Source organism: Larimichthys crocea, chromosome VIII, assembly GCF_000972845.2.
Source record: "Larimichthys crocea isolate SSNF chromosome VIII, L_crocea_2.0, whole genome shotgun sequence".
NCBI classification, from domain to species: domain Eukaryota; kingdom Metazoa; phylum Chordata; class Actinopteri; family Sciaenidae; genus Larimichthys; species Larimichthys crocea.
Genome location: NC_040018.1, coordinates 30493599 through 30506432, shown reverse-complemented (window position 1 = coordinate 30506432; position 12834 = coordinate 30493599). Strand labels below are relative to the sequence as shown.

The window sequence follows — 12834 nt, the reverse complement described above, 5'->3', positions numbered from 1 at the left end:
ATTGTGACTTTTGATTTTTGCTGTACAGGAAAACAAAATGTGTCGATTTAATAAAACTGTCTGCAGATTTTCATATTTTTGGCCTCAAACTGTCTTTTTATTTAATTCACCAGTTTACTAAGGCACGTGTATGCAACCTCCCTCTAGTGGTATGTGAAGGAAAATTTCATTTTAAAACATATTATACTTTCAAAACACGACAGAATTCAAAACAAGTTTTTAATGTAACATTTTGTTCCAGCCTGCTCTGTGGTCGCCTTCATGCATACGTACAGGATTAGTTACAAGATGAAATGTGACACTGCGACAGTGAGACGAGGTAAAAACTTTGCAAAAGAGAAATTTTAGAAAACTTCCACTTCTCTTAATGATGCCACAGTCGACAATAAATAATATTTTCAGGAATAAACTTGTGCTTTCTAGTGACATACTTTATTTCAACAGAAGTCATAATGGTAGTACTAAGAAAGGTGGTGCGCTGTGTAAACTTGTGCATTAAATCTAATATTTGTGACGTTTATTTTGGCTTTTATATAACCAGGATCATCTTCTGAGATCTGTATTTCTGTTTCAACATTGGTCAAAAGACCAAATGGCAGAAAACGATCATGAAACAACTAAACAACTAAAGTTAAAAAAGAATAAAAGAGGAAAAATTTAGGGCAGAAACTGAGAAAACTGAACAAGATGTTTAAAATGTTTTCACCAAGCGGTCACACATTCATACACTTTATTTCTCCTTTTTTCTTGTGATTAATTTCTCAAGGTAACGACATAATTAATGAGATCTTAAATTAACTTGTTATCAACAGAAAATGGAGGAAATAAAATCTATGAATGAATAACCGCTTAGGGCTTCGCTCACTCTCTCCTTTTCTCTTCTTAGCTTCCTCCGTCAGCGTCCTCTTCACTCTCTTCTCCTCTGCCATCATGTCCATAGAGGCTGCTGAGCCCAGCTCCGGTTCAACACCTGTCAGCATTCACCTGGGCCTGGATACTTAAAATACTTAAAAGTTAATAGTAATATGCCTCCTCATGGACTGCTTTAAAGGAAGTACTTTGTGAGTAAAGTAGTGTACCAATAAGTTGTGACAGCAGGTTCACGTCCTGTTGGGGACGGAGTTTCCCAGCAGATGTCACTGCTGTCATTAAAACTGAACAGATCTCAAACTATCTGGACTCATCAGACCAGAGCACAGAAACACCAAACTCACCTGTGCAGGTGTAGAAAGCAGTCGCTCTGTCTATACTCTGACGGTCTGAAATAAGTCGTCCCACTTCCAAACTTTTATTAATAACTTGACATGAGGACAAAACAAGGTCTGAAGAAAGCTCTTTATTGTTTGCTTCCCACTTTATGTTACAGTTTGTAAAGAAAAGGACAGATTCAATCAGGAAAGCAGCACGGCAGCGTTAATGTTAATTATCTCTCTCTGTCTACGCGGGTTAGCTGAAGCGATGCTCGGAGTTTTCCCTCACACACAAACCACAAACTTAAAAACATAAAAAACCAAAAGAAACTGAACAAAATCACTTTTTTCATTTTTTTTTTAGATGTTTGAGGCGCGTGCGCTTCATGATCGCTGCACGGCAAAACAAAAAAACTAAAACAGTCAACTCTCCCGGTGAGACTGATTATTGCTGAATTAAAAAGAGGGAAATAAATTATAAAGTAAATATGTCGACTGTGATTCTTAAAAAATATTTAAAGCGTCCATGATCAGAATAATTTTGATATAAACAAACAAAAATTCAGTGTCACACCTAAAAATCTACAAAATAACCGAGCTAACGAAGGGGGAGGGGCATGAGAGGTTTACAGCCAATCAGGTGCTGCCTGTACAGTCAAAGGTGAGAGGAGATCCACTGGGATCGGCAGGTAATTAATTCCTCGGTCAGACAGCAGGGCGGCGCTGTCACATTTCTGGCCTAAGGCACTGACAGTCTTACATCTCCGACCACCACGGCCGCTTTCACCGAGCTGACAAAATACTTTATTAAAACGTGTTCATCTTCACTTAATGAGCTTTAAGTGAGCTTAGCTTAGCATAAAGACTGGAAACAGAGGGAAACAGCTAGCCTGCTCATTGCTAATCTTTAGTGAGTTTTAAGCTTCTGATCGGACGTATCGGGGTCGTCGTTGACTTTAATTTCTAAGGCAGAATCTGCTTCCCAAGTCTAGGGAAGCAAACCGGCCTTTATGCTGAGCTAAGCCAACTGTCTGGAAGAGAAGCATGGTTTGAGTGACGTGTGACGGATGTTTCAGTCGGCCGGTGTGGTCGATCCGTTCTTGTCCCACCCAGGCTTCGTCTTCTTTGATTAAACGTGACTCTAGAAATGAAAGAGAATCGCAGCGAGCAGAGGAACAAAGTCGGTTTGTGTTGGCAGGACTCCAGAGAGACGTCTCGTCTCGTCTCGTTGAACAAACAGCGTTCTCCAACCGGCTCGTGTTCAGGAAAACTGTCAGAAACTGTCTACGTGTCAGCGCTAAGAGCTTGTGATTGGTCCTGGCATCTTGAGCGTCGTCGTACCGTTGGCTGTGTGACCAAAGAGGAAGGGTGGAGGAAGGGGCGCCATCAGGAGGCAACGGCCTGGACGTAGTTGGCGGGGTAGAGGCCGACCTGGCCGCCGCTCAGCTGTCCTTTACACCAGCCCTGCTCGTCCTCCTCACCCAGCTTCAGCAGCTGCTCGCCTGGAAAGAAAGAAGAGGACGGAAGGAGCATTCAGATATACACAGAAGGGTCCAGACTGGAGGCCCGCTGTCCCGGTTCATCAGGGATCTGGTGCCGGTTCAGACTAAGCTGAGCTGAGCTTGGCTAAGCTTTTCCAAACTGAGGTGTCTCACGTCACATTAACTCTGCGTCCTCCTTAAACCTTCATGAAGAGGACGGAGTACAGCTCCACCTTACCTTCTGCTGAAAGGCCAGTCCACACCTGAGAGAACTTCTTAGCCCCTTTTAGCTCAAAGTTTGTGTTGGTTTTTTGTTTTAACGCAGATTAATCAACATTTCTGTGCACACAGAACCCAGCCAGGACAGATTTGGATGTACCGGCTCGGCTCGTGGGCTCGTCAGTTGGGTGATGCTCTGACAGGGTCCAAAACGTTCTCGACATTCCTGCTGAACAGAAGCTAAAATATGTTTCAGGAGTGATCTGTACTGCCTCGATCAACACGGATGATCCAGAGATCAACCTCGATGTGATGCACGGACTTTGTTTGCATGAATTTGAGAATGAGTCGCGTTAATGCAAATTCAGATGAACGGTCGGTCGGCTCGCCGTGGTGTACCCATCATGCACGTGCTACGACACAACCACTTCATATCATCTGACAGAGTTCAGATCAAAATCATTCTATTATTAAAAAGTTACTATGAAACACACAGTCAGCGTTCAGATAAACGTTCAGCGGATCAGGAAATAAAACCACAGGATCAGATAAACGTTCAGCGGATCAGGAAATAAAACCACAGGATGTTTTATTTCCAGTCGTTAGGTGAGAAAACTTTATTTATGTTTTCTGTTGTCAAAGTGACTAACGGGGATTTTTTTAAAACTGGTCGAGTGAGAAAGCTGCAGCATAAATAATAATAATAATAATAATAATAATAATTCTACCTCCTGACATCGTAACACTTCATTCAAACTCCACAGAGACTAAATAAATCCTGATAAATATCAGGAGAGAAGCCAAAAAAAGAGACTAAATAAATCCTGATAAATATCAGGAGAGAAGCCAAAAAAAACTGCAGTTCCCCTAACATCCACCTGAGGCTGGATCTAGAAGTGAGTCAGTCTCCATAAGTCCCCATGTTCAAATGTCCAACTTCACAGCCTGCCTCAGGTCCACCGATGATTGGAACTAAAGTTTTGGTTTTATTTTGTTTCTGTCGAGTTTAAATGAAGCGTTACGCTGTTTTTGGCTTTGAACACAGATATTTAATTACAAAGATCTCTTCTAATGACAATCTGAGGCTGTCAGTGACAAAAACTGAACTTTTCGTGGACGTAAAGTGACGGTGCACGGTTTCCCGTAAAGGATTACGTTGTGTTCTCGCTCAACGCTGGACTACATTAAAAACCTGTTCTCCTCATCAGACACAAACGCATCAGAAAAAATCAGTTTCACTTCAAGTATTCAACCCAGATGAGTTTATTCCTTCAAAATAAAAGCATGAATCCTTCCTCGATATGCTTTTATTTTATTTAAAAAACACACACGTCCAATCAGCAGCCAGAGACGATGTGAAGCTGCTCAGGCTTCACATCCGTCAGCAGAAACACACACGGCTCGTGTTATCAGTGGTTTGAACGTTTGAAGCCACGATTCAGTTCAAGTCACAGACGGCTGAGATGTTTCTGTGACTCGGACGGACTCGTTAGCGCTTCATGTTGACGAGCTGCAGACAGGTGAGGTGTAACCAGGTGTGTGTGTGTGTGAGTGTGTGAGTGTGTTAGGACGAGGCATCACAGGTGAACAAAAACGACGCAGCAGCGTCAGTGTGATGATCTAACCCCGCCCCCCCTGTGATGCCTCCCCTCTGGAAGCATTAGTAAGTGTTAATACCTGCTTTAAAGCTGAGCTCATCGGCCTCCTGGCCCGTGTAATCATAGAGTGCTCGGACTCGCACCCCCTCTACCTGATGCTCCTCGTCCTCGTCCTCGGCCTCGCCCACGCCGTTCACAGCGAGCACCTTCTTTGGACTCTCATCGTCTGACCAGTCTGACGAGTAATCTTTCACCCTGAGAGACGAGACGAGAGACGAGGTCAGACGGTTGGGACATGTCAACCAGCCAGAAGAATCATGTTGTTGCACCTGAAGGCATCACGACAAGTTAGAGAAGTTTATTTAAAATCTTCTATCAGCTGTGATCTCTGTGGCTCAGATTTTCTCAGGGTCACCGTACATCACGTGTACCCTTTTAAACTCGACGCGCTCCAGCTGAGGTGTTGTAAATAAACCAAGAGAAGCGACGTCACACAGCCGCCGTCACCGTGGAGTCGCACAGCCGTCTGTCCTGTCGTTTTATCTGAGTGTCCAGATTTGAACTTTAACTGTTGAATTTATGCACGACGGAGAACAAACCACAAAGTACGAGTCTGAAATCTCAGTTTACAAAGAGACGGACACGACGGCAGCAGCAGACATGATGGGGTTAAATCAAGAAGACTGCTTTTGAGGAAACACACTGCTCAGGGAGTCTCTAACTCACACACACACACACACACACACACACACACACACACACACACACACACACACCTTTCTAGCTACTAATTAGAGTGTGTTGTGTTCAGGATGTGAACTCCTCAGGGTGACTACGAGGTAACAAACTACATGCTGCCTCTGTCTCTGCTCTGTCTCGTCTGACTGCACAGCAACGTCTGCGAGTAATTACACAACGCCGGCGTCCTGTAATCAAACGTGGTAACAATACTGTCTGCAGCTGACGTGACAGACGTTGGACAGACGTTGGACGACGTGACAGAGTTGGACACGGGTGTCCTCCTACCTGCCGGTGATGGGACTTGGCGGGACGTCGTCTCCGCCCGAGGACACGATGTTGGTGAGGGTGACCAGGTTGTCCCAGAGTGTCCACCTCGCTCCTTCCTGCTGATGGGCGACTCGCTCTCCGAGACCACTCCTGCACACACACCACACACACACACACACACACACACACACAACACCACACACACACACACAAATGATAAGAAACGACACTCGTTCCCACTTAAAATGTCTGAAGCACGTATCTCGTACTGATGAGCTGTTTGAAGGAATTTCTGAGAGGCGTGTGTGAGTGAGTTTGACAGTGACAGAGTACGTCAGAGTCCGAGCAGTGACGTGTTCGAGGTGGATGAATGGACACACCCACACCAGGACTTTCACCTGAACAGACAGGAAATAAAGCTGATGGCGGCTTGTTCATTTTCAGTCGATTAAGTCGGGCAACAAAGTACCTGATTATAGATAAAAACAACAATGGTCAGGTTGAGTTCTGGTTCAGATGGTTTGATGATCCAGGTCTTTGACCATTTTTAGATTAGCCAGCGAGGGAAGAAGCAGGACTACAAACAGAGCCGCCGCACCGAGCTTCTTGTCACGGATACAGCGCCCGTCTTGGACAGAAAGTCCTGAAGCTGAACTTCTCCATGAGCCAAGACGATGATCACAACCCCCCCGAAAGGTTCACAGGTCTAGGGTAAGACGTGAGTGTACGGTGGCTGTTTGAGGCCAATAAACAGAGATCTAATAAAATATGTGAGATATCATGGGAAGATTCAGAAATGGATGTGATTGAAAACACCTGCGGTGATAAAAACTGAATCCTTTCTGTTATCGACATGTTCTGTGTGCACAATAAGTTGCTTTGTCTCAGTTGCTGGTAAGGAACCTCATCAATATAGCACACCCAGACAACACACACACACACACACACACACACAGGCCATGATAACAGGCTGCTGACAGAAGTAGGTGGCTGTGGATACAGTTACTGGTATTTACAGTCCAGTGGAGCACATAACAACCTCCAAACTATCAGCACTACGAGGGTGTGTGTGTGTGGTGTGTGTGTGAGATGTCCTAAAGTAAAACAAACACACACACACACACACACACTCAGAAATAAGGATTTTAAGGTCTTAGCCGTAGCAGCATTTAACGTCTGAGTTATGAATGGATGTAGTCGACAGAAAGTCCTCACAAGTAGAAAAACACAAGTTGTGTGTGTGTGTGGGTGTGTGTGTGGTGTGTGTTGTGTTGTGTGTGTGTGTGTGTGTGTGTGTGTGTGTGTGTGGTGTGTGTGTGTGTGTGTGTGTGTGGACAAAGGCTCTCTGTTTGCGTGTCAGCGGCGCTGTGGAACGCCAGGAGATTCCTCAGAGGACAGAGGAGATTCATTTCTTCTGCCAACATCTCGCTCTGCTCTATTTTCAGCCTGGAAAAACGGAGGAGCAACACAGAGTTCACTTTGTCGCCGCGGGACGGATTCTCACCCGCACGACGACGGGAGGAAGAAATCCGTTCAGACCTGAAGAAAACTGTCAAACTCTTCGACCCGGAGCCGGAGTTACAGAGTGAGAGCAGACGTACAAGGACAGAGTAGCTGCTCACAACTAGAGATTTAAACGTTATTAAATGTTTTGAACGCTCGAGTTGATCTAAATTTGTCGACTGACAAAGGGAAGGACCGGGTATCGAGAAAGTTTTTGAATTCATAAGATTCTTTAAGAAACATGTTTTTTAAAATCAGCTACTGAGCATCTCCATAAGTCCCCATGTCCAAATGTCCAACTCACAGCAGAAATAAACATGTTTACAGCCTGGTACAAAAAACAGTTTTGGTCTCTGTAGCTAATTTCCCCGTTCAGTGCAACTGTACTGAGGGTGAATTTATATACAACTCACCTGTTCACATTATATTAAGGCTTAAAGTTATGCAGGATTAAGAGCGTGGACGCTTTGATTGACAGGTGGCTTTATTCGGCCTGAAGCTTTGCCGCACTGAACTTCATGACGGCTCTTCAGAAACCTGTGGTCCATGTTTTATAAAGTGCATGACATCTTGATATTTATGGCAGTTTGAATACAGTAACCTTTAATCAGGTGAGGAGACTTGGATCAGGTCAGATGTTTCCAGGCTCCACGCAGCTTAAACTACAACAACTTTAAATCAGAACATTCTGATTTTGTTCTGCCGTCTGCAGCCTCCAACCGCAAAGACTCTCCATATTTCTCTTCCCTCGTTGGTGTAAATGAGACGCAGTCCTCTGCTCTGTCAATCACTGCAGACACATTTTGTTCAGTTCACATGAGGAGGTGCTGCTTTTCACGGGTCCACATCGTCCTGTTGGAGCCCATAAAACCATGTTTTCCTGTTAACGAACGCATCACTGCAGCTCTGAAGTGAAGCTCGTCAGCCTCTGTGTGAACTCCGATCTTTACTTAATGAGCAAACGCTCGTCGGTGTGAATGAACGCATGCATGTGAAACACTTCAAATGTTCAAACAGACTTCTGTGGTCCACTTGCTCATATTTACGTGTCACATGTCGACTCTTTTGTCTGATTTGAAATTCAAGGAGCAGCAATAGAAACCAGTTCCCCGTGCCAAAAATAAAAAGTGCAGGGCGGGAATCCAGATGATGTATCGCTATTGTGAGTGGACAATCGGGTCTGCCGGTCTTTTTACGGAACAGAAAACAGAACAATACGACGAAGGGAATCACACAGAGTGGAGGAGGTGTTGAAATACCCGATCACAATCAGTAACGTCGCGGTCAGGCTGGATCCACAGAGCCTCTCAGGAAACGAAGGAATTCAGTTTAAGAGCTGAACAGACGTCTGAGGTTTTTCACTCCGGGATAAGAAGATGTTATCTTCAGAGTGAATAAATGAGAAGCTGCAGCGCAAGACGGTTCACTCTTCATGTTTCAGTTTCCAGGCAGCCGTACGATCATACACTGAGATTGAAACACTCGGCTGTGTGTTTGGTCTTTAACTCTCATGTCAGCGTCGAGCTGAAACTGGAAGACCTAACCCCGAAATTCAACAGACAAAGCTCGTGACGTGACGGTCTGCTCGGTCCTCCATGTGCTTTCAGACTCTTGTTAGAAGCAGAGCAGAAGTGGATTTGGATTGTTGTGAGTAGATCTGGAGTCTGGACTCTCTCTGGGGACTTCATGACAGTTGGAGTGTAAACACGCTGGCAGCTCATCGGTGCAAGCAGCTGTCTGCAATACGATGGTGGAATCAGTCATTAATTAGCTTGTAGAAAGGCTGATAACAGTCCAGATGTTAAGAACATGTGGGTACCCACGAGTCGACCCAGCTCTGATACGACATGTTCTGTGTGGAGCGAGTCAATGTTTCGAACCCCACCAGAAGTGGATCTCCGCTCGGTGGTTCACTTTTTTTGCAGCTCGGAGCTGACAGGAAGTCAGGCACAGAGAATCCGGTTGATTTCCAAAATAAAACACCCTGTGCAAACAGACAGAGGCACATAACCAAAAAAATCTGACCAAGTTACGTAGTTGGGGCTAAACAGTGAGTCCAATGTTACAAGACACTCTATCTAAACAATGCAGATGTTTGATGCAGTATGAATGTGTGTGTGCTGTCTTACAGATGTTTTAATCTGTAAACATTTACTGGACAGACGCGAGTGTGGAAGAAACAAACTCGCTCGTTTGTCCTTCTGTTCCCAGAATCTGTTGTCTGTGTTTGGAGATGTGTAAATATTAGTTTGTCCTCGGCGGCTCGCTCTGCAGAGCTGACCTGGAATCTGTAGATTTCCACGACGACTAAATAAACCTGCAACTGTATCGTAATGTCTGTGTGTGTGTGTGTGTGTGTTGTGGTGGTTGTGTGTGTGTGTGTGTGGGTGTGTGTGTGTGTGTGTGTGTGGGTGTGTGTCTGTGTGTGTGATTTCAGACCTTGACCCCACTCGAAGGCTCTCAGACCAAACACAACAAGGCTTTCAGTGGAAGCCTGGTTTAATATTCAGTCTGTCTCTGACACACACACACACACACACACACACACACACACACACACACACACACACACCACCACACACAGAACAGCTACTGCAGGCCTGCACAGCACTCTTGTTTTCATCAAGATGGTTGAAGAAAAACATGATGAATAAAGTTATATATGCGTGTGTGTGTGTTGTGTTGTGTGTTGTGTGGTGTGTGTGTGTTGTGTGTGTGGGGTCCATCACCCTCAAACTGTGGCCCAGTTCATGCTCATGCCCGGTCCGTGGGTGTTCTTCCACCATCTCAGATCTTCAGTGTCATTGGCTGCTTGGATGGTCTGACCGAGGTCCCGGTACAGAACTTTGAACCTATTGGACGAAGTGAACGTCGATATCGTCTACAACAAAACGTCAAATGTAAACATGCCAGTGTTGTATTTCTCTGATGAACTACCGTCTGACCTCGCTGCTGATGCCCATGACCTTGTCAGGTACCCACACTGACCTGTATCAGGTGACCGACCTGTGATCAGCTGAACGGTGTCTCTGTCATTCGTACGTCTGTTCTCACCTATGTAACTTTGGGCTCCGGGTCGGGAGAAGTACGTAACGCTTTTACGGCACTAAGTCACACAGCAGCAACTATTTCACTGATTCTGGTGAACGGGATCATATTTTTATGGAGGAAATGTTTTCTGGTTTTCCCTCTGATGTCCTCCGCTGCTCCGCCTCAACTCTCTGTGATTACAGAGTTATGATGGACAGTGAAGTAAACGGTAGCTGCTGTTAGCTCAGTCTGTTATGCTGTTAGCTCAGTGTTAGCTCAGTCCTGTTAGCTGCTGTTAGCTCATGTTAGCTCAGTCCTGTTAGCTCTGCTGTGTAGCTAGTCTGTTAGCCGTAGCTAGTTAGCTCAGTTTGTTAGCTGAGCCGGGTAGCTCATGGTTTAGCTCATGTTACTCAGTCTGTTAGCTGCTGTTTAGCTCAGGTCTTGCGTTGTAGCTCATGTTAGCTCAGTCGTTAGCTGCTGTTAGCTCATTTGTTAACTGCTGTTAGCTCATGTTAACCTCAGTCGGTTAGCTCCATGTTAGCTCAGTTTTGTTAGCTCATGTTTAGCTCAGTCTGTTTAGCCAGCTGTTAGCTCATGTTAGCTAGTCTGTTAGCTGCGTTAGCTCAGTTTTAGCTCATGTTAGCTCAGTCTGTTAGCGCTGTTAGCTTATGTTTAGCTCATCTGTTAGCGCTGTTAGCTCATGTAGCTCAGTCGTTAGCTGCTGTTAGCTCATGTTAGCCAGTCTGTTAGCTCTGTTAGCTCATGTAGCTCAGTCGTTTAGCTGCTGTTAGCTCAGTTTGGTAGCCAGGGGAGCGTAGTGTTTGTACCACAGACATTTTGGATCACCAGGAAAAAGAAGAGGAGGAGTGCATGCCAGAACCGGAGCTACCGGGCGAACAGGCAACGTAACCGTGAGCTAAAAGATGTTAAATGCTCTGTAGAGCTGAGGGGAAACACATGACGTCATAATTAACCATTGCTGATGTAGAAAGATAAAGAATAAGAACCGGCTGAGCAAATCTAGGACATAATGGCAGAGGAGAGAGAGTGAAGAGGACGCTGACGGAGGAAGCTAAGAAGAGAAAAGGAGAGAGTGAGCGAGCAAGAAGCCGCCGGACAAGAGTAAATGTGGGACTGACTTTTTAGTGGTTGGTGAGAGCTTGGTGAAATAAAAGGCTGAAAGACAGACGGGAACAAATACCGAGTACAGCTGAACATGTTCACCACAGTGGGTTTACACTCTGAAACGGCGACGACAAATCAAACAAAAACAGATTTCCTATGCAAATGTTGCTCAGAAACGACACAGATGGCCGTGTATCTAAAATAAACGGCAGCTCAGCCTGGATTATCTCGTTAATGTAGCTGCTGTGTGTTTTAAGTTAAAGCTGCATTAATAGATTTTTTCACTTTGGGGAAGCAGAACAGCGCGAACACAAACACTGATAAAAATCTCCTTTTAGCTCCGTTTTTGGTCTCCACCAACAATGAGCTGAAAGACACTAAACGCTTTCACTCCTTGTTTATCATAAACATCGATCAGTGCACCTTTAATCACCTCCTGCTTTAATAACCGCGTTAATAAAGTGTGTACATAACCCTGCAGCTCTGATACAGTGTGTGCTCAGGAGGCCGGGCCTCCTCCTGAAGCCTCCGTTTAAAAGGAGGAATTGTAGATAAGAGAATTGTTTGTGCTATTTTTCTGCTCAGCTTTATCAGCTCGTGCTGGGTTGTTTAGACTCGGACACGATATGAAGGAAAAAACCTGCATCTATTCATCCGGATCTGATTTCCAGGAGCGGCAGGTAAATGCCTGAGCGCTGTTTCTCTTAAAACCGTTTGACAGTAACTGAGCAGAGAACAGCTCAGAGAAGACTGATGATAAAATATGAACGCCCTGCTGAGAAAGACCACGAGATAATAGGAGTTCAATTTAAAACCAGTCTGAACGCACACCGACCCAGCTGCATTTTAAAGTTAGGTTGGGTCGCGTTGATTTTAGAACACGAAGTCACTGTCAGAGGACAGGTGGTCTCTCGTGGACATGAACAGTCTCTCTTGAGACCTGATCAATCCTCGTGACCTGACATCCTCTGACGGGACATGAACATCTCTCCGTGGACCCTAAAAAAGGCTCCTCTCGTCGGACATGAACAGATCTCTGGACGTCGGCGCTCTGGACATGGAACAGCTCTCAGTGGCATGAACATCTCTCAGGGACAGGAACAGTCTCTCGGGAACATGAACAGTCTCTCGTGGAACTGAGACGGTCTCTCGTGGACACGTCGCTCAGGACATAAAGTCTCTGGACCTGATCAGTTCTCGGGAACCATGAACAGTCCTACGTGGACATGAACAGTCTCTCGTGGACTAAGTGAACAGTCTCGTGCTCTGGTCATGAACAGTCCTCCGTGGACATGAACAGTCTCGTGCTGAACATGAGTCCATGAACAGTCTCTCGTGGACATGAACAGGTCTCTTTGTCTGAACGGTCCTCTCGGGGACATGAACGTCCTCTCGTGGACTTGAACAGCTCTCGTGGCATGACATCCCTCCTCGTGGTCATGAACAGTCTCTCGTGGACATGATCAGTCTCTCGTGGTCATGAACGTCTCTCGTGGACCTGATCAGTCTCTCTCTCGTGTCATGAAACAGACTCTCTTCGTGGCATGAACAGTCTCTCGTGGACATGAACTCTCCTCGGGTATGAACGTCCCTCACTCTTTGGGACATGAACAGTCCTCCTCGTGGACAATGACGGAACTCCCTCGTGGACATGAACGCGTCGCTCGTGGACATGATCGG

General features: G+C 45.5%; 1 protein-coding gene across 1 annotated transcript in view; it reads right to left on the bottom strand.

Annotated features, from left to right (window-relative positions):
* Window positions 1-1317: 1317 nt before the first annotated feature.
* Window positions 1318-12834, bottom strand: part of pacsin3 (protein kinase C and casein kinase substrate in neurons 3) — a 34413-nt gene continuing 22896 nt past the window's right edge. Inside the window, 6 exon segments of the mRNA XM_027281503.1 lie at window positions 1318-2692; window positions 4568-4743; window positions 5515-5588; window positions 5591-5630; window positions 8046-8068; window positions 9737-9851. Coding sequence (XP_027137304.1) covers window positions 2577-2692; window positions 4568-4743; window positions 5515-5588; window positions 5591-5630; window positions 8046-8068; window positions 9737-9851 — 544 coding nt within the window. The 3' untranslated portion in view covers window positions 1318-2576.